Below are 22,768 nucleotides of genomic sequence, written 5' to 3'. Positions count from 1 at the left end.
TTTAAATGTGGATTGAAGCAGTTTTAAGGTTGTTTGTATAAGTAATTGTTAAGAGCACTGGGTAGCCATGGTATAACATTCCAAGTTAGAGTCCCTCCTGAAAAGAATGCATTGTGCAGAGTTACTTATGAAATATTTCAAAATGCCACCAAAAGTGGCAAAGAAGGCAAAGTGCAATACTGCTCTGCTACCTTCCTTGCACTGATAGATGTATTGATCTTCTTACAGCACTGGTACACAATCTTGTAAGTGAATGTTGGCATCCACTACCTTCAGATGGCATGAGGGGCTTTTCTGTCAACAATACTCAGAAGTCTCCGTTGGTCCCCTGCCAATTTCTTTGGCAAAATTTTAGACCTCATTTTCAAAATTGGCATCTTCATCTCATGTCTCCCACCATACTGCTTTGTTCAGTTGTGTGCATCAGTTGCTCTCGTCTTAAACATTTTGGAGAAATATCAGAAACAAGGATTAATTAGACACAGTCAGTTGGAAAGCAAGGAGGTATGCCATTCACTGCTCCTTTATTTCTGATTAGCCCCGAGTGTGTTGCTCAATTGTGCAGATGGAACTTTGTTTAAAGACTGCTATCCACCTTATCAAGTTGTACTTGGCTCGCAGTGATTTACACTAATAAATGACCCATTGGAGAGATAAATGAGACTTCTGTGTAAATATGTCTCTTAATCACCTGTATGCACCCATCATTTTCCATTTGTGGAAAAGTTATACAGCACATCACTTGTTAAATGCACTTCATTGAATTTGGTAAGCTACTAAAAATGATCAAAGCTAATACTGACAGGAAAAATCAGTCACCTGCCTGTTGAGCTGTATCCAAACGATGATTTAGAGAATTGCCAGAATTTGTTTTTCATTTTTATTTTCTTTAACTATTTCAGGGGGCCATTCTCACAACAATGCTGGCCACAAGAAACTTCTCGGGTATGTGTTCAGGTTGTGTTGTCTGTATATCCTCTGGGTCTATATATAAATGTGCAAATATCTTAAATTTTGCTTCAGTGCAGATGTGAAATTTTATGGTTTAGTAGGGCCACCAATTTTTAAATTATCAATGATGGATTACTTATTAATTATGTAACAATTCTGTGTGGTAATTGACATTTTTGTCAATTGCCACATTTTCAATGTCAATTTGATCCTTGTATTAATAAGCCTTTTTTTATATAATAGTCAATATTACAAGGAATTTCAAGGAATTGAAACCTTTTGATCTTGTATTAGAAATAAACATTGTGCATTTGACCGAAGAGATCAGAGAGTCAGAGTTTCCAACCCTAACCAATTTTACCCAGGGGCTCAAATGTTTCAGCAGACTAATGGATTTCTGGGTTTTCAGCTCAGAATGCAAAATGAACAATTTACGATGATCAATTATAAAATATACACAATCAATTAGGTCAGTTTTACGTCCATTTTGAAAGAAAATGAAGTCACCTTTGTCGCCTTTTTCAGAGCTTAAGTTTCTGATGCCATTAACTGTTATCATTGCTCATGATGTCTTTCATATCATTAGATAGCCAAAAAATCAAGGTAATGGGGAAGTGAGAGAAATTATTTGAGATAGAAACAGCAAAATATGCCTGCTGCAGATAATGTTGCGTTCCTGTGTGAAGGAGATAAGTTTTGAAAATTTGTGGAAACTGGACCACAATAATGAGTAGGTAGTGATGAGTCATGCGATGGTCTACTTCCATGGCAGATTGCATTCGACATTTTTTTATTACAAGATTCAGGGAAGCGAAGGTTGGATAATTACTATTACAATAAAGCAGAATGTGCCGTTTTAGCTGCAGTGGTAAAGGTACCAACATGATCTGTTGAAATAATCACAGGATGCAATGTGCTGCTAAAGTGGACTTCTGAAAGGCAATTGTTGAAGAATCTACACAGGAATTTTGAACAAAAATAATAGCACAGATTTGGAGGAGTTCTTATGATCTCAATATTTGTTTGGGGGTTAGGAACTGAAGCATAGACCAAAAGTAAACATGCCCTAGTGAGATATGATGAGTGGTGTCACCCTGGCATCAAAACTGGTGTTCCAATCTTTCATCCATTTACTTCACTGAAGGAATGTACAAGTTTGCTTTAAGCTTAGTATCAGCAGCAAATGTAGAAGATATGGTCTGTTCTGTGGGAAGAAAGCAAAATATAATGAATGGAGAGGGAGACCAATAGAATGGGGAAAACTAGAATTCAGTGTGAAAAGTAATCCATTTTGAATATGGGATGGACCAGTCAAATTATCACGAACAGCAAACAATGTCAAGAAACCAGCTGCTAGTGTGGCGCAAAGCAGTTTGAGTCTCCTTGTATATAAATCATTAAAATGCATAAACACGAAAAGTAATCAAAAGCAAGTGGAACATTACATTCCAACCCATTGAGCTTTCATGCAAAGGAGAGGAATTGGTGTCTCAGTTGCACGTAGCCTTGGGGAAAGCATCTGGTGAACTACCATAGTTCATGGACCTACTGGGCTTAAAGTAATTCACAGCTTGAAGAGTTAATTTGTGAAGACTGGTTGCATAAAACATAGTTCACATTTGCTTGTGTTTAAATGACTGAGGACTGATCCAGTTGTCATGTTTAAGTTGCCCTAAAACAATCATGAAAGCTGCAGAGAAACTGCTCCCTCTGGTGGAAGTCCAGAGCAAATCTTGAATTTGGAGATGGACTTCATCACATAAAGACAAATGGAAATTCTAGAATTTTCTTCCAAGGGCTGTGGATGCTGAGTTGGTTGAAATTCATAAAAATAAGAGTGAAAGATTTTTAAAATTAGGAATGTTTATATTAAAGACTGATTTAATGAATTTAAAATACACATCAGTTATAATTTAGTTCACTTGTAGCCACACACTTTAACAATGAATGATTTACTTATGTTCCAGTGGTCCAGTAATTTTGCTCTTATGACAAATTGGGTGAATGGCGATTTTATTGTTTGATTTGGTTAGCACAGAAAAATTTGTGGACCAGTCAGGGAAAGTTCTGATACAAACATGGCAAATATGTTGAGTAAAATGGCATTGAATATGTATGCAGATTATCCCAATCTTTTGCCTTAGCTCTGAAATATTGGCAAAATCCTTGAAGAAATGGCACATTTACTTAAAATCTTTTTTGATTTCGTATGAACCTCAGTTTTACCTAATGCTATAGTTACTGCAGGAGAATGGAGGAATGTATGGGCCATGCTCTTAAGCAGTATTGAACACAATAAATACAAATTAATGAAATTTATCCCATTGGTAGTACAGGCAAAGATTGTTTTAATTGTAACTTTATTTCAAAATAAAATGCTGTAATATTGCTAAATTTTAAGCATTGATCTGAATGCAATGTCCTCATTTAAGTCGGTTTGCAAATCAAACATAAGTTTCTGGAAAAACATGAATTTCGACTCTTTTAAAAGCTGATTTTTTCTCTATTGGTCAAACAAAATCTGATAATGATTTCATAATTCTGTCGGCCTGATTGGTTTAATTGTGCTATTTTAAGCAAATACCAACGGCTACACAAAAGAGATAATATTGCAGCTGGTCTTGATCATTAGATATGCTAATAGCAGCTGGAGGAAGTATATGTTTACTAATCCCTCGATTTTGTTAATATCTTGTCTGTTTTTGGTTGAAACTATTGTGAAAGTTGGTTCCAGATAAAAGTCCCATTTCTTTTGTAGGTTTTACACATTTGATGTGTATTTGTGTCAGGAAATCTTGAGAAAATTGTGACCTAATCAAACACGTTTGTTTCTGTTCCTCTTTGTTTTGTTTTGTTTCGTTTTGTACCCTTTTCCACTTTATTTGGGACGTGTTCCCTGTAAGGTAAGACCCTAAGCCACTAATCGGGCATTTTTGCGTCTCGAAGCAATCACTGCCTGATTGATTGATTAATAATCTATGCTTGCTATGTGAATTTATAATTTTCTTTTGCCTGCTGTCTTTAAAATTGCATTGGGTTTTTTCTGCTGAATGATTGCTTTCAACTGCAACAAAATTAGTTTTGGCTTGCAGCAGCTCTTTAACTATTATTACTGGTGCAGCAGCAAGTTAAAACTGCATTGGTTTTGCCAAAGGAACATGCTTGTGGCTTTTGGAAATATGTGTTTAAATATTTTTTTTATTAACTTACAGCAGCAAAGAGTTTGATGAATAAGAAGACTGATGGGGTTAAGGTAAGTTTGTTGTCACATAGTAATGTTTTGTTTTATTCTTGTGATTGGGTATTTTTCCACTCTGTTATTCCTCTGCATTTTTATCGCTATTGACAAACATGCAGGCCCATGTAGCTTCCACAAAAATAGCTTCCAAGCCTGCACACCAATGTAAGTTTATTTTTAACTGACTCTTTGCTTGCAGACAAGGAGCCAAATAGCACTGAGGGAAGTTATACACCCATTCTGCTGCTTACTGCCAACATCAGCTTCAGAAAATTCTCCTGAGTTACAAAAAAAATTGCCAATCTTTTTCGATGGATTTAAGAAATAGCAAATATAATTATATACCTTAGTTATTGACCTAACCAGTTCTGCTTATTGGCAATTTAAATTCATTAAAATTAGCTTCCAAAAACTTTTCCTGGAATTTTTGCAATTCAGTTAGTTATCCTCTAATTTATTTGGTTTCTGTATTTCCAAACATGGGAAAGTATGCTGACCAATTAGCTGAAAACTAGAATTGGCTAAATATATACAAAAACATGATCACAAACATACATAATCTTTTGCACCATCGAGAGAATCAGCACGAAAATTGCAATGATTTCTGTTATCAGCTGGGACTATGTGTTGCTGTGGGTGTATTTGATCCTAGATGGTCTTTACTCGCATTGGAATCTTGCGTGTTGGTCCTGGTTTTACAAGATTTGATCAAGCTTGAGAATTTTTGCTAAAGTAATTCTTTGGACTGATCAATAACAAGAACTGGATTTGAAAATTATACCTCATTTGGAAAGCATTTCCTTTATCATAATATATTGATTATTAATCGGAGGAAAAACCTAAAGTATAGTTAGAGTTCAGTTCATCTTGAATGACCCTAAGATATTCGAGAGAAAGTGAGGGCTGCAGATGCTGGAGATCAGAGCTGAAAATGTGTTGCTGGAAAAGCGCAGCAGGTCAGGCAGCATCCAAGGAACAGGAGAATCGACGTTTCGAGCATAAGCCCTTCTTCAGGATTCCTGAAGAAAGGCTTATGCCCGAAACGTCGATTCTCGTGTTCCTTGGATGCTGCCTGACCTGCTGCGCTTTTCCAGTGACCCTAAGATATTGCCTAATCAGCCCTCCGTATATCAATACTCTATTTTTAGAGGGGCTTCTAAATTTTGGGAGAATAAAGAAACCTCATCACACTTTTGAATTTCAATTTGAAATATGTTAATGATAGAATAGAATCCCCACAGTGTGGAACCAGGCCATTCGGCCCATCACGTCTACACTGACCCACTGAAAGGCATCCCACACAGACCCATCCCCATACCCTGCATTTCCCATGGCTAATCCACCTAGCCTACACATCCCTGGACACTCTGGGCAAGTTAACATGACCAGTCCATCTAACCTACACACCTTTGGACTGTGGGAGAAAACCAGAGCACCCAGAGGAAACCCACGCAGACATGGGGAGGAAGTGCATACTTCACACAGAGTTGCCTGAGGGTGGAATCGAATCTGGGTTCCTGGCGCTGCAAAGCAGCAATGCTAACCACTGTGCCACCTGTGATATACAATCATTTTCCTCAAAACATTTTGGCAGGCTGTTACCCAGGGCAAGGGAAATATGAACCTAAAATGAATGGATTGGGGCGGGACAAAATGCTCCAATCTAAGAAATCGGTTTCCACATTCAGCTAACCACTTTGCAGCTGGAACTGAGGGGATTCATCCAAGCAAGAACTTTCAAGTTGATTTCAGGGAAATGAGCGTATTTACAAGTTCTGCGATCAACTGCCTGCCTGAGGAGACCCCATGTAGGTCCTTCCCCTGATCCTCCTTCCCTATTTCTGCTTCTCAGGCCTGCTATTTTCCATCAACTAGGTGCTTTTGATCCAGAAACATCAGTCCACCTTATTCACCACCTTGTGCCAGTTAGTCCCCATCCTTCTAGTGCTGTGGCCCTGACTAATCTACTCCTGACCCATAGAAAGTCTGAGTCGAAAAAGGTGGCGCTGGAAAAGCACAGCAGGTCAGAAAGCATCTGAGGGGCAGGAGAATCACCGTTTTAGGCATAAGCCCTTCACCTACAACATTGACTCTCCTGCTTCTCAGATACTGCCTGACCTGCTGTGCTCTTCCAGCGCCACACTTTTCGACTGATTCTCCAGCATCTGCAGTCCTCACTACTTTCCGATTTAAAAAGGTCTGCATGGTACAGAGAATTTCACCTGGGAGCAGAGGAAAGTTATTGAAGAGAGATTGATCAGTTGGTGATAGCAAAAGACACTGGCCTAATGCTGACGTGTGTATTGAATGTACTCCCTGGGCTCGCAAAGTGCGTTGATACCCATTAATGAAAGGTGGCCAATATGATCAACCAGCAACACTATAGCACAAAGATTTCAGATTTTTTTCACCCGTATATTGCAAATCAAATGCCTGAAAAAAGAGGCACTTCTATCGAAGAGTTACATTCAGTGTTTATTATTGGATTATTATGTTGTCCATTTGGACTCTCAAATCCTGAATTGGGAAATTGGCCAAGTAGACATCTTGGGAGAAGCATCAACATTTTACCTTGAGGGTATTATTTTAATTTGCAGTGTCACTTACCCCAAATATTTGTTCAAATTTTACTGCCAATGTTTTGACATAGTTAACATGAGCATTATAATGGATCTGACCTGCTGAGTCATAGCATATTCTAAAATATTAGTTTTGAAACTTACAATGTGAAATACAGATTAAATTGTTATCTTAAGATAGTTCTAGTTAAGATTTAAGAGTTGTGCCTCTTCCCTTTTCTATATTCTTTCCACCATACGCTCTGTCTGCTTTGTTAAGATGATGTTTAAAAAAATTCTAGAGGGGTCCAAAAATTTAAGAAGGCCAAAAAAGCCTGTTTCAAGTTTTTTCCAGGAAAGGCAAAATGTGAGGGGGACAGGAAAAATCTAGATCAATTTGAATTTTAATCAAAGCTTTGATTTCTGTTATGAGAAAACCTTACCTAAAGGTTTCAAGATTATACAAAAAGTCCCAAGTGTCTTGCATTCATTGCGCCCTGCTGATATGGTAGCATTATTGTAGGTCAATATACAGGGTATTGTAGGTCAATGTGAAAATTTATATTGCCACAATTTTCAGAAACTGATTCATTTTAAAATTTGTTATGCTGTTGATCCTCCTTCATTCAAAATAATTGATTTGCTGTCTTTACAGTCCTTACTCTTGATACAGGGAAAAATAAGTTTGTTTGAAGTGAAATAAATGCTTCCCATGAAGTTGGATAGTTGATCTACCTGTTGCATTTGCACCTATTCATTTTGTCTAATTATACCATATATTAAAATGTTTTCTGAAGTAATACTGCTTGATTTTCATATGAAGTCTGCTCACTGTCTATATCAAATTGAAATACATTAGTGTGGTCATGTTATGCAGTATGAAAAATGATTAATTATGTCTAAGTAATATTTTATTTGCTGAAAATCTGCTCTCAGAATTCCTTTTTCATTTCATTTGCTTCCCTCTCCATTAGCCAAAAATTTATGTATTTTCACTGGTTTCACTTCTGTATTTATGGTATAGTTCTGCTGTGCTGCTGAAGTCTAGGATACAATTAAGTTTTTTTTTGATTTTACTATTTTGTGATTTTAAAGATAAGTTGCTTAAAAAACTGCCTTCGGTTCCTGTAAACAATATTCGAGATTTAAGTTGCTTTACTTTCATACATCTAACTGGGAAAAAAGATTTTTTATGATTATATGTTACTTATACACAATGGGATGATAGTGTCAAGTGCTTAAAAAAAAGTTTTGAATTTGTGGCAAATAAATAATATTGAATAGTGTTTACTGTTATCACCAGCGCATCATTTGCTTTAGAAGGTGTTAGCAGAACAAAGTTCTGATTTGCTCAGTTGATGTCTGTATTAAAAGCTCAGGCTCTAAATTGCAAACCAGCACCTCATTCTGGTGTATTCATTCTGTCAAGCATTTCGGGCATGTCCTGTCAATTTTCAATTGTGTTTGGACAAAAAAAAAAATTATACATAACCTGCAGAAGTGTAACTAATTCTATACAGGAAAAAAAATCTTAATAGATGAGTAACACACATTAATCACTGGTACTATTCCATTTACAACTCAACACTATTGAACTTTGCAGCATAAGAGGCCACTCATTCAGTTGTACCAACACCAATAGGTTTCCCCACTCTCTAATTCCTCTATTGTTTCTGTTGTGCTCCTTAAAAAATAATTGATAACTGTTACAAATGGTTAAGGCAATCATTTAAGAGTGACAAGCGAAAACAATTTTCAAATATTTCATTTTAATGTAAAAAATATATTTTCAATATTTTTGGAAATTTGTCAAAGCAAATAGCTACTAAAGAAGAGATTATGAGAATGATCTACTGCTTGTTCAAAGACACTTATTTTGAAATATTTTTCAAGTTGGAGAGAATTCAAAATTTTGGGAGATGGCTACAGGGTAGACTTTAACACTTCTACTATGCTGAGGAAGAAGGTATTTATAAAAATGGTAAGAATCAGGAGGTGGAAATAGGCGAGGCTATAGAGAGACCAAGAATTTAATTTAACTATAATGTTGTAGGTTAAGCCAATGTAATCAGCAAGAGAAGAACTACAAATGACAAGACTGTAGCACATTCCCTTGACCCTGAAATAACAGATATCAGGAAAAGCTATATTAAAATGTAAAGGTTGGAATATACCATGAGATGTTGGAGCAGATGGGGGCCATTAAGCACATCAAGACTGCTCTACAATCCAATGAGGCCATGGCTGAGCTGATAATCTTCAACTCCACTTTTCTCAGTTTTCCCGAAAATGTATCTGTCTCAGCCTTGATTATACATAATACCCAGCCTCAACAGTCCTTTGTGTTTAAAAAGAAATCCATAGATTCGCTACCCTCTGAGAAAAGAAATTCTTTCTCATCATTGTCTTCAATGTGCGACATTTTATTCTGAGATGATGCCATCTGGCCCTAGATTCTACCACAAGGGAAAATACCTTTTCTTTACCTACTCTGTAAAGTCCTCTAAGAATCTTGTATGTTTCATTTATTAAGTAAACTAATGTGTAATACCATCAAACATCTTCTGATGATCCAAATATATAACATCAATTGCTTCTCCTTTATTCATACTGCTTATTTCTTCCCAACAGAGCTCTAGTAATTTTGTCAGGTATGATTTCACCTTCATGAAGCTATATTGACTTTGCTTGATCATACTATGTATTTCTCAATGACCTGCTTATAATATCCCTTATATTACACTAACATTTCCCAATAACAGACGTTAACCTAACTGGCCTTTAGGATTCATAGAAGATTCCTGGAATTGCGTCCACTGTAGGTACTTCCTTTAATATCCTAGAATGCATCCTTTTGCGTCTGGGTAACCTATCAGTCTTTAGTGCCGTTAGTTTCCTTATTGCCTTTCTCCAGTGATGGTTAATTATTTATTTCCACTTCTCCTTTTTGCCCTCTTGAATATTTAGCGATTTTGGAATGCTGTAAGTGTCTTCTGCTGTGAAGACAAATGTAAACTCTGCCATTTCATGGTTCCCAATTATTGTTTCCCAAACTTTGTTCTCTGAGCGGAATGCCTGAAAAAATAGTGTTAAAGTAGGCAGAAAATGAAAATGATTTATAAACGGTTGAGATTTAGAGGCAATGTTGTGAATCTGAAGTATGGAGTCTTATGCTATGTATTTTAAAATTCATATTAGGGTTTGAGAAAGAAGCCAAGATTGCAAAATGATAAAATGATTGTTGAAAATGTACTGACTGTAAAATGTTCACCACAGATGAAATCATTGCAGAGAGGGGTTTGGTGGTCAGCAGAGGGTGACGGTAAGGTCAATTGAGGGAGAATGAGCTACAGTCTTAAAACAAGGCTTCCCTCACAAAGGATGCATTTTGTAACGTTGCTTGAAATGTTTGGGCTTTACAAAGTATATGAAAGTGAGAATTCATGAAATTAAAAAGGTCTGATGTCTTACATTTATAAATCTGTTGATCCTAAAACATTGCACCTTCTTTTGTTTATATATAAATTGTACTTTGAGCAAGATAGTGATCGATCTAAAGAAAACTTAGGCTGGTGCAATAGACAGGCAGTTGTAAGATGGAATTTAATTCGGTGGAATGTGAAATTGTACAATTTGTAAAAACAACAAGATGTTAGAGGATCCTAAATTTGATAAATGGAGACATAGGACTGCACTGAGGAAGAGGTTTACATGGAGTTGGACGCGCCTGAAGAAAGCAGGTTTAGTAGGGTGCAGCTTGTTAATAAAATTTTAAAAGCCCATTAAGATCAGAGTTAAAAATCATACAACACCAGGTTATAGTCCAACAGGTTTAATTGGAAGCACTAACTTTTGGACCACCTGTTGAAGGAGCAGCGCTCTGAAAGCTAGTGCTTCCAACTAAACCTGTTGGACTATAACCTGGTGTTGTGTGATTTTTAACTTTGTACACCCCAGTCCAACATCGGCATCTCCAAATCATTGTTAAGCTCAGTTTACAGCTTAATTTATAGTTGACCTGTAACCCTGCAGGGCAACTTACCTGGAGACAGGCTTCTGTTGGAAAACTAAGTCATCAGGGCTCCATGATCAATTTGATCCCAGCCACTCTTCCTTTTTTCAGCTGCTGTAAGTAAATGCCCAAAGAAAGGGGTCTCACTCGACAAGGTGGTGGTTGGCCTTAATCATTTCTGTAAAGTTTAGATGACGTATCGAGAGGATGGCTTCAACTTGAGGTTCTCTCGCTTTCTCTTCTTCTCCCTCTTCCCGCTCCATCTTCCTCTTCCCGCTCCGTCTTCCTCTTCCCGCTCTGTCTTCCTCTTCCCGCTCCGTCTTCCTCTTCCCACTCTCTCTCTCTCTCTCTCTCTCTTTCCCCCCTCCTCTCTGTTTTGAAGAAAACAGGTTGACTTCAGCTGGAGTATTATGCTGAATTCTGGCCATGACATTTCAGAAATGAAGTTAAAGATTTTAGAGAGGGGACAGAAGCAATGGATGAGGGCCTTCAGTTACCGGGTTAGATTGAAGCAACTGGGTTTGTCCTCTTCAGGCTAACAGGAGACATGGTAGACATGTTCAGAATTGTGAGGGATCTATACAGATCAGGTGGTGATTTTCCTGCTCCTTGGATGCTGACCTGCTGTGCTTTTCCAGCACCACTCTGATCTAAACTCTGGTTTCCAGCATCTGCAGTCCTCACTTTTGCCTAGATCAGGTGGTGAGCTTGTTTCACTGGCAGAATGATGTGAATTAGAGGACAAAGCTTTTCAGTGATTGCAAAAGAACCAAAGATAGCATGGATATTTTTAATGCAGCAATTGGTTACAGTCTGCATTTTGCTGCCTGAAGAGTAGAGAGAGATTTAATCTTGGCCTTCACCAGGAAAGTAGCTTGGGAAACAAATTTGCAGAGAATTGGGACTAGCTAAATTGCTATTCCTGATGACTGGCACAGGCTTGGTGAGCTGAATAGCTTCGTCCATGTGTAATCACCTTTCTGAATCCAAACCTCGCTCTGCCATCTTCATTGAGACATTGCAAGATGGTGCACTGAGACTAAAGTGATAGTATGTCTACTCCATCTGATATAAAGGTATACACAGGCAGGAGGCTGGAAGAACACTGGAAGCCAGGCAACATCAGAAGGTGGAAACGTCAATATTTCAGGGTGTAACCCTTCTTCATACCAGTCCTGAAGAAGATTTACAGCCCAAAATGTCGACTTCTCCACCTCTTGATGCTGCCTGGCTTCCAGTGTTCTTCCAGCCTCCTGCCTGTCTATTTTGGATTCCAGTATCTGCAGGCTTTTTTATTTAATCAAGGGTATGACACACATTCTAGGAACTGTATTACATGGAAGTAGAGGCATTTATCTTTGCCATAGTACACAACTCAAGGTAATCTCTTTCCGTGTGTCTTCACGGGAGTCCAAGGTGGTGTGTTTATTACACACTGCCAGGAAAATTGAATACTGATGCATCGAAAATTGGGTGGGTGCGTAGCCAAATCATGTTAATTTCAAATTCAAATTTGTTTTTAAATCCAGGTGATATTTTGTCCTGCAAACCCAATAACAAATCTAAATATTTAAATATGGGAATGTAGCTGCCATTTATTTTTATAAAATTGTAATTTTAGTATAGTTGCAAATAAAGTTTATTAAGCAGGCAGTCAGTATATCTTGGTTGTATTCTGCTTCAATGTTATTGACACTATGGGAAACGTAGTCATTTTCATCCAGTTATTTAGAAACATAGTCATATAATATCTGTTACGTGTTTAGATTTGACACATGGAAACATGTGTTGGAAAGGTCACAAATGCTTGATCATAAGTGCATTCTCTAACTAATAATTTTTTAATTATCCTCTCTTTTAACATTAGGAGTATATCAGGTGCAGATGGAAACATGACACTTTGTTGAGAGCAGCAAAATTTGGAATACATTACACTGGGATTCTGGTGCATGCTTTAGATTGGGTATTTTATCATTTCTGAGTAAAATGGATGTCATTCTACATCAGAGTGCCCTACTTGCAGGTATAATGCTTTTTGGTGTAAAGCTGAAGTTGTGCTGTGAAGTATTTTGTGCTATTGCAATCAGTTTTTTCTGAAAGACTTAGGACAGTTTTGCACTCACTTTGGAAATGAATAAGGGATGGATTTCTTTCCAGTAGTTCTTTAGAGATGTTAATGTAATCATTTTGGAAATAAGGTGAAAAATAATGCCCTGCATAGTTCTTTTTGGCATATGTTGACTTGGGTAATATTTTCTTCTCGAGTTGTCTGTCCCAAAAGCAGTTCTGATCACAGCCTCCACCATGTGGGTATAACAAGGAAGCAGGTCTTGAACCCACTCCAGTTGGAAAGAGAATTGAACCCTGCGCTGTTCATGTCAATCTGATCCATATTGATCATCCAGCCAAATAAACCATCAGGAAAATGAAATGCTTACTCAATAGTCATTTCTGTACATAGTTATGTTTGCATATTTCATGAAACAATGAATCATGCATGTCCCTGGTGAATTTGCTAACTCAGTCCACTTCCACTGTTATCAATATAAATCTTTATGATCCATTTTTCCTGGTTCACAGCATTAGGTGTATGTCAAAAAAAAAATTAGGGGTTTAATTTATTGTGCTTTTTAGAACCTTGAACCTTAATCCGGACTCCCTTTTCTGAGGCTCCTCATTCTCCCCTTAAGAAAACGCTCTATGTCTACTTCAAAGCCAGAATGTCGCATCTATATTCTGGTGATCAGAACAAATAGGTGATTGAGGTCTTTCTTTCTTCACAGTACATGGACTGCTTTGTAATGTTGACTTTATTGATATCTTCAGACCTCTCCCCTATGTTGAGTCCTGTATTTTCAGTGTTGTGCTCCCTTTGCCCAATATCATTTGTTCACAATTGTGTGATGGACAAATCTTCCATTCTACCCATGTTGGTCTGCATGTGGTTTTTGTTCCAATCTTCAGACATATTTTATGCATTCCCATGTCCAACTACCTTCCAAAATAACAGTAGGTTTTATTCATTCAAAGCAGCATTTAATTAAAACTACATTTTTTAACCTTCTGATTGAAACAAATATTTTGATCCACTCCAGAAGCTTTTCACCCTGTTTTTGTCTTTTGACATTACAAATGATGCCTTTTCTGAGCCATTGTGTCCAGTTTTACTAGAAATCTAAAGAAGTGATATACTGGATTTCACTTACTACTAGGCACATTCACCAAGTAGCTGTTGCATTTCAGTAATAGTAGAGGTTTGGAGATATAGCAGGGATAGTTGATGTAGTTTGGTCGTTCTGAAGGAGAAGTAGAGATTAAGCAGATTGAGAACACTGGAAAGTTTTCATTGTCTGTTAGCAGTAGGAGATAATAGAGGACTTGAATGCCTCAGTATCGACTGAGGTAGGAGAGAAAGAGAGAGATCAGATGCACTTTTGTAAGTTTTCAAGGATTCACATGGAAAGGTTGAAATTTGCATGTTGTAGTTGGTTCCTGTATGTTTCATTCACTGACCCTCTAGCTCTTCTGCATCTTCATCCCTTCAACATATTTGGATTAATTGTATTTTCTAATAGACAACAAAGAACAGTTGATGCTAATTCAGATTCTTGTATGAAGCTTTCAAATATCAGCATAAGAGAACTTGGATTGAATAAAACAGGACATAGGTTTCCCCCCTAGAAGTAAGCTATAGCAGGACTACTGGCCAGCAATTGGTCTTGGGGTGGACCATGGCCAAATTTCAGGAACACACACCATTTTAAAGTTCCCTTTTCAGCACCCCTTGGACCTCTGTCCTATGTAATCAATTATAGCAGAGTGGCACCATCCTGCAATGTTTGGCAGAGCTGGTGTCGAGAAAAATAATCTGGTGGTTTTGCTAAAGAAGTTTTTAAAAACAAAATGGTGGTGTTGATGTGGTTGCTGTTCCACTGATTGCAAGAAGGCACAATTGATGGAGTTTCTGGCAGGGATGTTGTTCTGTCAGTCTCAGCTATTTGATATCAGGATAAGAAATTGCAAGAAGCTTGTTCTCCTGCTCCTCCTCCTCACCCAGTTGGCATTTTGACAAGCCTGGAGAAAGCAGTAGATCGACTTGTACCAAAATTCCAATGCCCAATTGCTTTGACACAACCATGCCATTTCAGGATTCTGGCCTAGTCTCTTTCTCAACAGAATGTGCTTTTGTTTCAAAAACTTACTCTAATTGATCATTCGGTTTATGCTTAAGTAAGTGCACATTATTTATAATACTATTATCAGTAGGTACTACTCTACAGTCTATTTGGAAAAATAAACAGTTAATACTTCAAACATGGAGCAAAGGCTGCAGCAAGCAACATTCGAGTTGATCACTTAATTCATTACTCACACTATGTACTGCTTAAAAGTACACATGATTTATTTTCTTTCAAGCATGTACATAATTTTAAATTTTCTAAAATAAATGTTCCCTCTAATTTTTCTTACGTTTTAGGGAAAAAAATTAAACTCAGCACTGGATGGATACATTTAATCACAATTCCATGTTTGAAATTACGTAATACTTTAGTTAAGCCTTAATTTGCCTTTCTGATACTTCAGTTGCTAAAATAGAAAATGACAGTTGATAAAGCATTTTTAGGGAAAATATGAAGCAACTTCTGTCATAGTGTTACCTTTAACTGTCCGATGCTCACAACTAGAGTCCAAGTTTGAAATTCCTTTACTAATTGATAACATTTATTCAACCACTCTTACTGGAAGGAAGAAGGATAGTTCCTTCTTGTGCAAAAAATAGTGTGTTTTCAGTGAAGGCTAAAGTGTGGAAAGGACAAATCTGTAGATTAGACCACTATGACTTATTAAAGTAGTCACAATAGCATCATAACTTTTTATATTGATTATATTGTCATCAATCAGACCAACCTGATCCAACATTAATATAATGATTACCAAACTTTCTGTAATAAGATTAGGTCCCAAAGTTCATGCTTTGTCTGAGTCAGTGCATTAGTTTAGTTAGTGCATCATATGCTACAAAACCTTTTTGAGATAATTAGCATCAATTGCTTCATTCCTAGTTATGAAATAATGTAGTTATCTTTATGCTTAGGTATACTTATGCCAGTTAAAATAAAATTTTTACCAAAAATTCAAAATAAACAAATTAATGTTTAGTGTTTCACTTTCCAACTCTGTCATCCCGTTGTGCCATATGTAATCCCATATCGTTGACCTTTTCAAATATATAATTTTATACAGACTTTGCATTGTTCAACAGCTACTATAACCTTTATACCTTGTTTATGTTGCCTTTTTTAAATATTCTGGTTTCTGCCATGTTTAGTTCGGCTTTTTCTCTTCCCTATACTAATTTGGAGAAAATCTACCTTTTCGCACTTTTTTTTGCCTCCCATATGTGGAATTGTTTTTTTTTATTTCCAGATATTTTACTGCAGCACAGACAGCTTCTGAAGAAATCCTTTCTTTAAACTGTCAAAATTATCTTCTTTTTCTTTGTCAGAAAAGGAAGTCCAGTTCGAGTGTTCAGATGATGGTGAGGATTTTTGTCTGACAGATGTGTTTCTCTTGGGTTTTTTGTATTACTTTGTGAAAATGGTGCATTTTATATTTTTCATTTTCAATTGCATTTTGCGATGCCATTACGTTCGGCATTTGTCTTATTTGAATTTGTTCTACCTTGTGAATACTACATTCGAAGCACATCTGATTCAAGCAATCTATCACTTATTAAATCATCCCAAACACAAAAGGGAATTTATTTTATTACAGTGAAAGCACTTAATGCTATACAAGTTTAAAAAACAGTCAATATTTTCTCTCTCGTTACTTTTGTTCCTTTCTTGCACAATAGTTCCAACAGCAAAAATATAAGATACTCAGTGCTCTGAAATTGCTGCTGCATTCTTCTACATGTGTTTTAAAAATTTACCCCATGTAGTTAAAGAAAGGGAAGGTTTATCGCTTAACTGAAGTAATGTCTTATACAAAATAATTGCATTCTGTATTGGGTCCTACCAACAAGTTACAGTAATATGTTAATAACGTTATTGACATCCTCTTGCCATATCATGTAATTACAATAATGTCCATGTGATAACTTACAGTAACATTTACTCCATATTTCACACTTGCATGTAACTTTTGGGTCTTATGAACTTGGATGTGAAGCTTCAATATATAAAATTTATCTATCTAAGGAAAGCTGAGCTTCAGTTCAAGGTTAGAATGCTTATAGTTTCTCTACTTGTTGTGGAGCATAAAATACAATATAATTTTTGATTTGCATTATGGAATTAGCTGGCATTGCTAATTTTAAATAAAAGAATTGTAATTCTTCAGGTGACGTCAGGATATGTAATGCCCTAAAACCGATTTAAAGAAGTAAGAAGATGCATAGAGTTAAATTTTTAAAAAAAACCTACTTGATCAATTAAAATTTTATTAGAGAACGAATATATACACCTTTAAAAACATAAATTTATGAAAGATTCAATCCATCAGAAATACTTAAACACCTTTTTAAAATTAAAATTGATATCATATCTCACTTTCGATTTAAAGCTTTAGAATGTGCATATATCAATGTCAACAGTTTGAGCCAAGGCATAATAGATTTCTGTAAAGCAACATATCCATCAAGTGTTGTCAGGATTTATATGCTTTTGTGAGGTCAGAAAATGTCTGCAATCTTCATGAGCTGACCACATGATTAAATGTAATGGTTCTGTTGTGGCTCAGTGTGCTGGAGTGTGATATGCAATGCAATGCAATGGATTGGTAGGACATGGGTTAATTTTACTATAGGGACTGTTGTATGGAAACATGAAGTGAGGGCCAGCCATGTTTTAAAGGTGAGAAGAAATTGGAAGGAAATTCACTCCCAATCTCCGAGCTTTCTGGTAGCAGCAGAACAGAAGAACCAGACTAGATCCCATGATTGCTGACTGAGCTGAGTCAGTAAGTACATGATCAAGAAGAAACTTTAGAGAAATTTGGATCCTCAAAAATTACATTTAACTGTACATAAATGATTTAACAAGTGACTGTACATTATCTAATACATTTGAATCTTTAAAATGTTGGACCCTATTGAAATGCAGTACTATCTCACTGTTCTTAGGGGCTTTTTTTTCCTTTGCTATGTTACCACAAAGGGTCATTGTTTTGCATGCATAGCCTTTCAGTATTGTTACTAACCATTTCTCTGCTTGTTTCTTTCCTTAAGCTAATACACCAATTGACTTTAGTTTCCTAACTACTTGGATTTCATTTTTGAGTGCATTTCTGTTTTAAATGTTGAGAGTAGTTAACCAGAATTTACTTTAGAAGCAAAACTATGCAAACTAAAGGCAGAAGAACGTTTGTAGGTAAATGAATAATGAGGTAGTATGGATGTTAACCTTCCTATGGCATATTTCACATTATCCTGTCCGGTCACACTTTGGCTGCTGGCATCACAGATGAGAATTTTTCCAGTTGTAGCAATCTTTTGATTTGATGCTATATAAAGATTCCGAACGTTTAAGATGGTTGCCTCATGGATTTGATGATATCATTCAGGATAGGTTAACCTCTAAGATGGAGCAATGATTTGGTGGATTAAATAGAAGGGACATGTATTTATTTGGAGCTGGTAGAGTGTACTGAATAAGTTAGATTAGAAATAAAATGAAAACCCTGACAAGTCCACCTGAAACTTGCAGCTCATCACCCATAATGAGCAAGACATGTCCATGATCTGAGCTCCCCATATTGTAAAAGAAAATCTATCTGCACGTAACCTGGAAACTTTCAGTTTTGCAATTAGCTCTCCTATTTTTATCTGCAACATGTGTTACATCCAAAAATTATCAATGGAAAGATTAGAACTTGTACGATCTCACGAGGAATGCATTACAAATGGCGGCTGAGCCAGTGTCACTCAAATCCCATGATCATGGTTAAAACTTGAAAGAAACATAAACTCCTGACACAGCAAACTTGAATAGAGGTTAGCAAGAGCCACGGTTTAGGTGATATTGAACTGTGAAGCAATACCAGTAACTTGGCTCCTCATGCCCTCGATGTCACCTGTGTAGTAAGTTAGTCTGCATTCTCCATGGTCAAACCTCAGGAGGCATGTGAAGATGAAAAAAGTGAAATTTCTAGTAATCTAATACAGATTTTTCTTCAGTATATTTATTGATAAGAAAACTCCCACTCATGAAACACAATCAACGTTTTAAATCTTGAGTGATTAATCTCTCATAAAAACATATTTATATTCTGTCCTCTCATCAAAGGCAGCTAACCTTCTACAAATTGTCAATCATCCTGTGAACTCTTAATTGATGGCTGAAATCACTGAAGTTTTTGAAACTTCAAGAGGGTGAGGGCCCTCTTGTGGCAGTGTCCCTGCCTCAGGGAGGGAAGCCCAGGTTCAAGTCCCACCTGTTCCAGAAGTGCAGAATAACATCTCTCAACAGATCCATTAGAAAAATAAGTTGAAACTCAGATGAGTATTTATGTTGGCACGATGATAGCCTTAGGTAAAATCTCACGGCACGTTCCGCTTAAACTATGCAGCCAGGCAAGACTTGGTTTCAAAGTTACTTTGACCATTTGTGTAGACTCTCAGTTCTTTTGAAACTTTCACTGACAGCGGCAGCCTTTTCTATGTTTAAAAACTTTAGGTCATGACATTATTCAGACCCTATCCACTATTCATTTCCTATCTACTTCATCAATTCCTGACCCCTAGTCTGTAGGTTCAGGCCGAAATAGGATCTGTTTGAACTGAGTTCTCATGGCTCTGTCAACTGTACTGTTTTCCATCCCCTTTACCCTGTCAGGAAAAATTGGATCAGATGGAAATGGGGTCAGCAATTCTGCATCTGGGTCACCCAGCATTTTTAATTTTCCATAATCTCTGAAAATCTGCCTCATAGTGTTGCATTCCCATGTGCAATACTGAAGGATTACTAGTACTGTTAATTTCTTCTGCTTTCCTTGTCTTTCCTGATTTTATCCTCTTGATTCTATGATAATTAATCTTTTATTTTAAAAATAATATAATATTTATTATATGGTTTTCTTAAAAATACCTTTTTAATTATTATGGATTCCAGCCTTCATTTTAAACAGACAAAATTTTAAAAAAATTATTACCTGTCTAAAAACTGATTCCCAGCCATTTTCCAATTATTGAAATCCATAAGACTTTGATTGACAAACATGTCCGTTTTACAGTAGATTTCACTTTTATGTCAAGGTAATTGCTGAAGCTTCATTAAGATTAAAGTCTCTGACAGTTGTTTGCTTTGCTGTATTGTCAATACTTCTGCCATTTGCCATCACTTTATTTTGCTTCCTTGCTTTTTGCACCTTCTGCAAACTCTTATTGCCATTTAAGACTGTGTGTGCTCTTATTGACTCAATGGCTTTTGATTCTGTTGGGAATTCTCTTACTTTTGCACTTCAATTGTATTTATTGGGGATCACCTTACTAATGTAAGTTTTGACCCACTATTTCTCCCTTTGACAAACATCTGATGTAACCCAACAGGAATATTGTGGCCAAATCTATAACCAAATTCCCCCTGTTAGCAAGAATGTCAAGGTTTTGAGAGGATGAAAAAGGGATTAACCAGAAACACATGACTTCGAGTTTCTTTAAACTTTCCACAAAATTGGCTCGTTCTCCATAGAACAGCAAAAGTTAAGGGGAAGCTTGATAAAATATTAACAACTTTTTGATTATATTTCCACTTATTCTATCAGAGATAATTTATTCAAGGTAATTGTCATAGGAGCTAAAGAGAATGTTAGGGAAAAAATTCTGTGTAGCAAGTTGCAATGATCCAGAATGTATTGCTTCAAAGTGTGGTGGAAGCAGACTCAGAATCACAGAAGAGAATGTGTCTAGTAAACACTGTTATCGGATATACAGGGTTCAGACATCAGTTACAGTCACCTTCTGATATTTAGGACTAACTTTTCTACATTTAATTCAAAGTTGAAGTTTGGTTTATTTCTGTCAGAGTTTGGCCTTTCAAAAGAATATTGGATAAGTATTTAAAAAGTTAATTGTAATACTTATTTCCTTCCCAAGTATTCACAACTTAGCTGACCTTTCTTAAACAGATTAAAATTTTACTTTTCTCAACGTTTATTTTGCTTATGATGCATCCAGGTCTCAGAATGGATAGACTCCTCAACAGAAATGTGTACCTATGCACAGAACAGCATTGATACATTATTTTGCACAGTTGGTTAAATGGTTTCCAGTAATGTACCATTTGTTTTTAGCAGTTTCAGCCTTAAATTCCTCCAGATGTAATTTATAATGACACATGAATTGATCATGTCATTTTAGCTCCTGTGACACTCCTGAAGGAGGATACTATCCAGATCTTCCCAATTTCAGAAATATTCAAACTGTTGAAACTAGCATAATATTTAATACAAATTCCCCTGGGTGAGAAGACATGAGTACACAACCAGCAAAGTAATCACAAATGAGAGCACTTTTACAGAATATTCTTTCATGGAGTTGTTACAGATTGTCTTAACACCTATCTCGTCTGCTCACACATCAGTGAACATTCAGAAACCTTGTTTTAGATTCAGGGACAACAATTGCAGAACTTCATTTCAGAAGAGTAATTCAGCATCTCCTGTACAGGTCATTCTGCTCTAACATATGTTTCGTTCATACAAAATTGTGGTAATGTGATTGATGATTCGTGGACGCTGTTACTGAGGTGTGAACTTTTAAAACATGCATAGGCTGTAATGCAATTACATCGACAGCACTTGAAGCACTGTTTTTAAAGTGTGATTTTTCTATAATGCGGGGTTGCACAAGAACACAACCATCGCATTATCAAAGGACTTACCTGTGTGTGACATGAGAGGAATGGATTTAATAGCCTGATGCAGCAACTACCTGGCTATGTGCCATTTTAAAAAGGTCAGCAGAGCATTTTCATTTGTATAATTAAAGATGATAGAAATTCATCAGATGACTAAGTATTCTTGGGAGTCACTTGACTGGAGAGACATTTGCTCACACAGCTAGTGGTGGAACATAAACATTTATGAACAAATGTGAAATGTATTTACAAGTAATTTTTCCCTTTGCCAATTTGGTGCCCTGAGAAGATCCCTTTTCTTTCCTTTCCCCAGTGAAAGACCGATGGTGGGGTAAGGAGCTTGCCCTACAACAGAACTCGTTGACCTCGGAAATTTGATCAGGCAAAGTCTGGTGGAATTTGTATCTAGAGGTCCCAGGCATGTTGAGTGTGTCTACTCCAGATGTCTCGACCTCCCATGAGGCTGAGAATGGCAGGCAGAGTGAAGGTGTATCCTAAGAGGAGACTTCTTGGGGGGGGGGGGGGGGGTGCTGCACCTGGTTCCTCCTCAGCTCAGTGCCTACTGGCACCACCCTGTCTCCCTGTGAGAAGGGTCATCTGGATTGAGGTCCAGGTTCCTCAATCCCCCTGTGTTTTGATATTACTGCTGAGAGCCAATGGCTAGAGCGAGGGATTGCAGGTCTGCACCATATATTCAGCAGATCCTGAGGGTGTTGGACGAAGCTCTCCATGGCAACTGCAAGCCTGTCCATGCCATACACTCACATGCCAGGATATAGTGTTGTGACAACAGCACTTAACAATCCTGCAACCTTTGGCCCAGTGTCCCGGCCAAAATTGGCTGTTACTCCTGTCTCCTCTTGGCTACTTTTATCAATCTGATTTGTCAATCTGCATTGGATTAAAATTACCTATGATTATTGCTGTCCCATTTTGAAAGCCCTGATTATTCATTCCCGCACACCCTCTCCAGTACTGTTAAGAGGCCTATAAACTACTGCCACAAGTGATTCTCACCTTTTTAAAAATTATTTATTATTCTCACCTAAACTGATTCTACATTGGGATCTTTAGAACTAAGGTAATCTCTCGCTATTGGAACAATATCATCTTTCATTAACAGAGCTAATCTACTTCCTATTTGTACCTC

The 22,768-nt window shown here is 36.9% G+C and overlaps 1 protein-coding gene across 37 annotated transcripts in view; it reads left to right on the top strand.

Annotated features, from left to right (window-relative positions):
- Nucleotides 1-22,768, top strand: part of LOC122553361 (calcium/calmodulin-dependent protein kinase type II subunit delta) — a 336,637-nt gene that overhangs the window by 272,383 nt on the left and 41,486 nt on the right. For 12 of the 37 annotated variants that reach the window (XM_043697082.2, XM_043697035.2, XM_043697152.2 and 9 more), the window contains exons 12-13: nucleotides 903-945; nucleotides 4,164-4,204. In XM_043697082.2, the coding sequence (XP_043553017.1) occupies nucleotides 903-945; nucleotides 4,164-4,204 (84 nt within the window). Of the gene's footprint in view, nucleotides 1-902; nucleotides 946-4,163; nucleotides 4,205-16,265; nucleotides 16,299-22,768 lie in introns of all 37 variants that reach the window. The other 25 variants (XM_043697118.2, XM_087984279.1, XM_043697175.2 and 22 more) reach the window with 3 other exon arrangements.

This window comes from Chiloscyllium plagiosum, unplaced genomic scaffold, assembly GCF_037043375.1.
Source record: "Chiloscyllium plagiosum isolate Xiang-an unplaced genomic scaffold, Cpla_swu_hap1 HiC_scaffold_1, whole genome shotgun sequence".
NCBI classification, from domain to species: domain Eukaryota; kingdom Metazoa; phylum Chordata; class Chondrichthyes; order Orectolobiformes; family Hemiscylliidae; genus Chiloscyllium; species Chiloscyllium plagiosum.
Note: the sequence above shows the minus strand (reverse complement) of the source record. Positions and strands in the feature narration are given on the sequence as shown.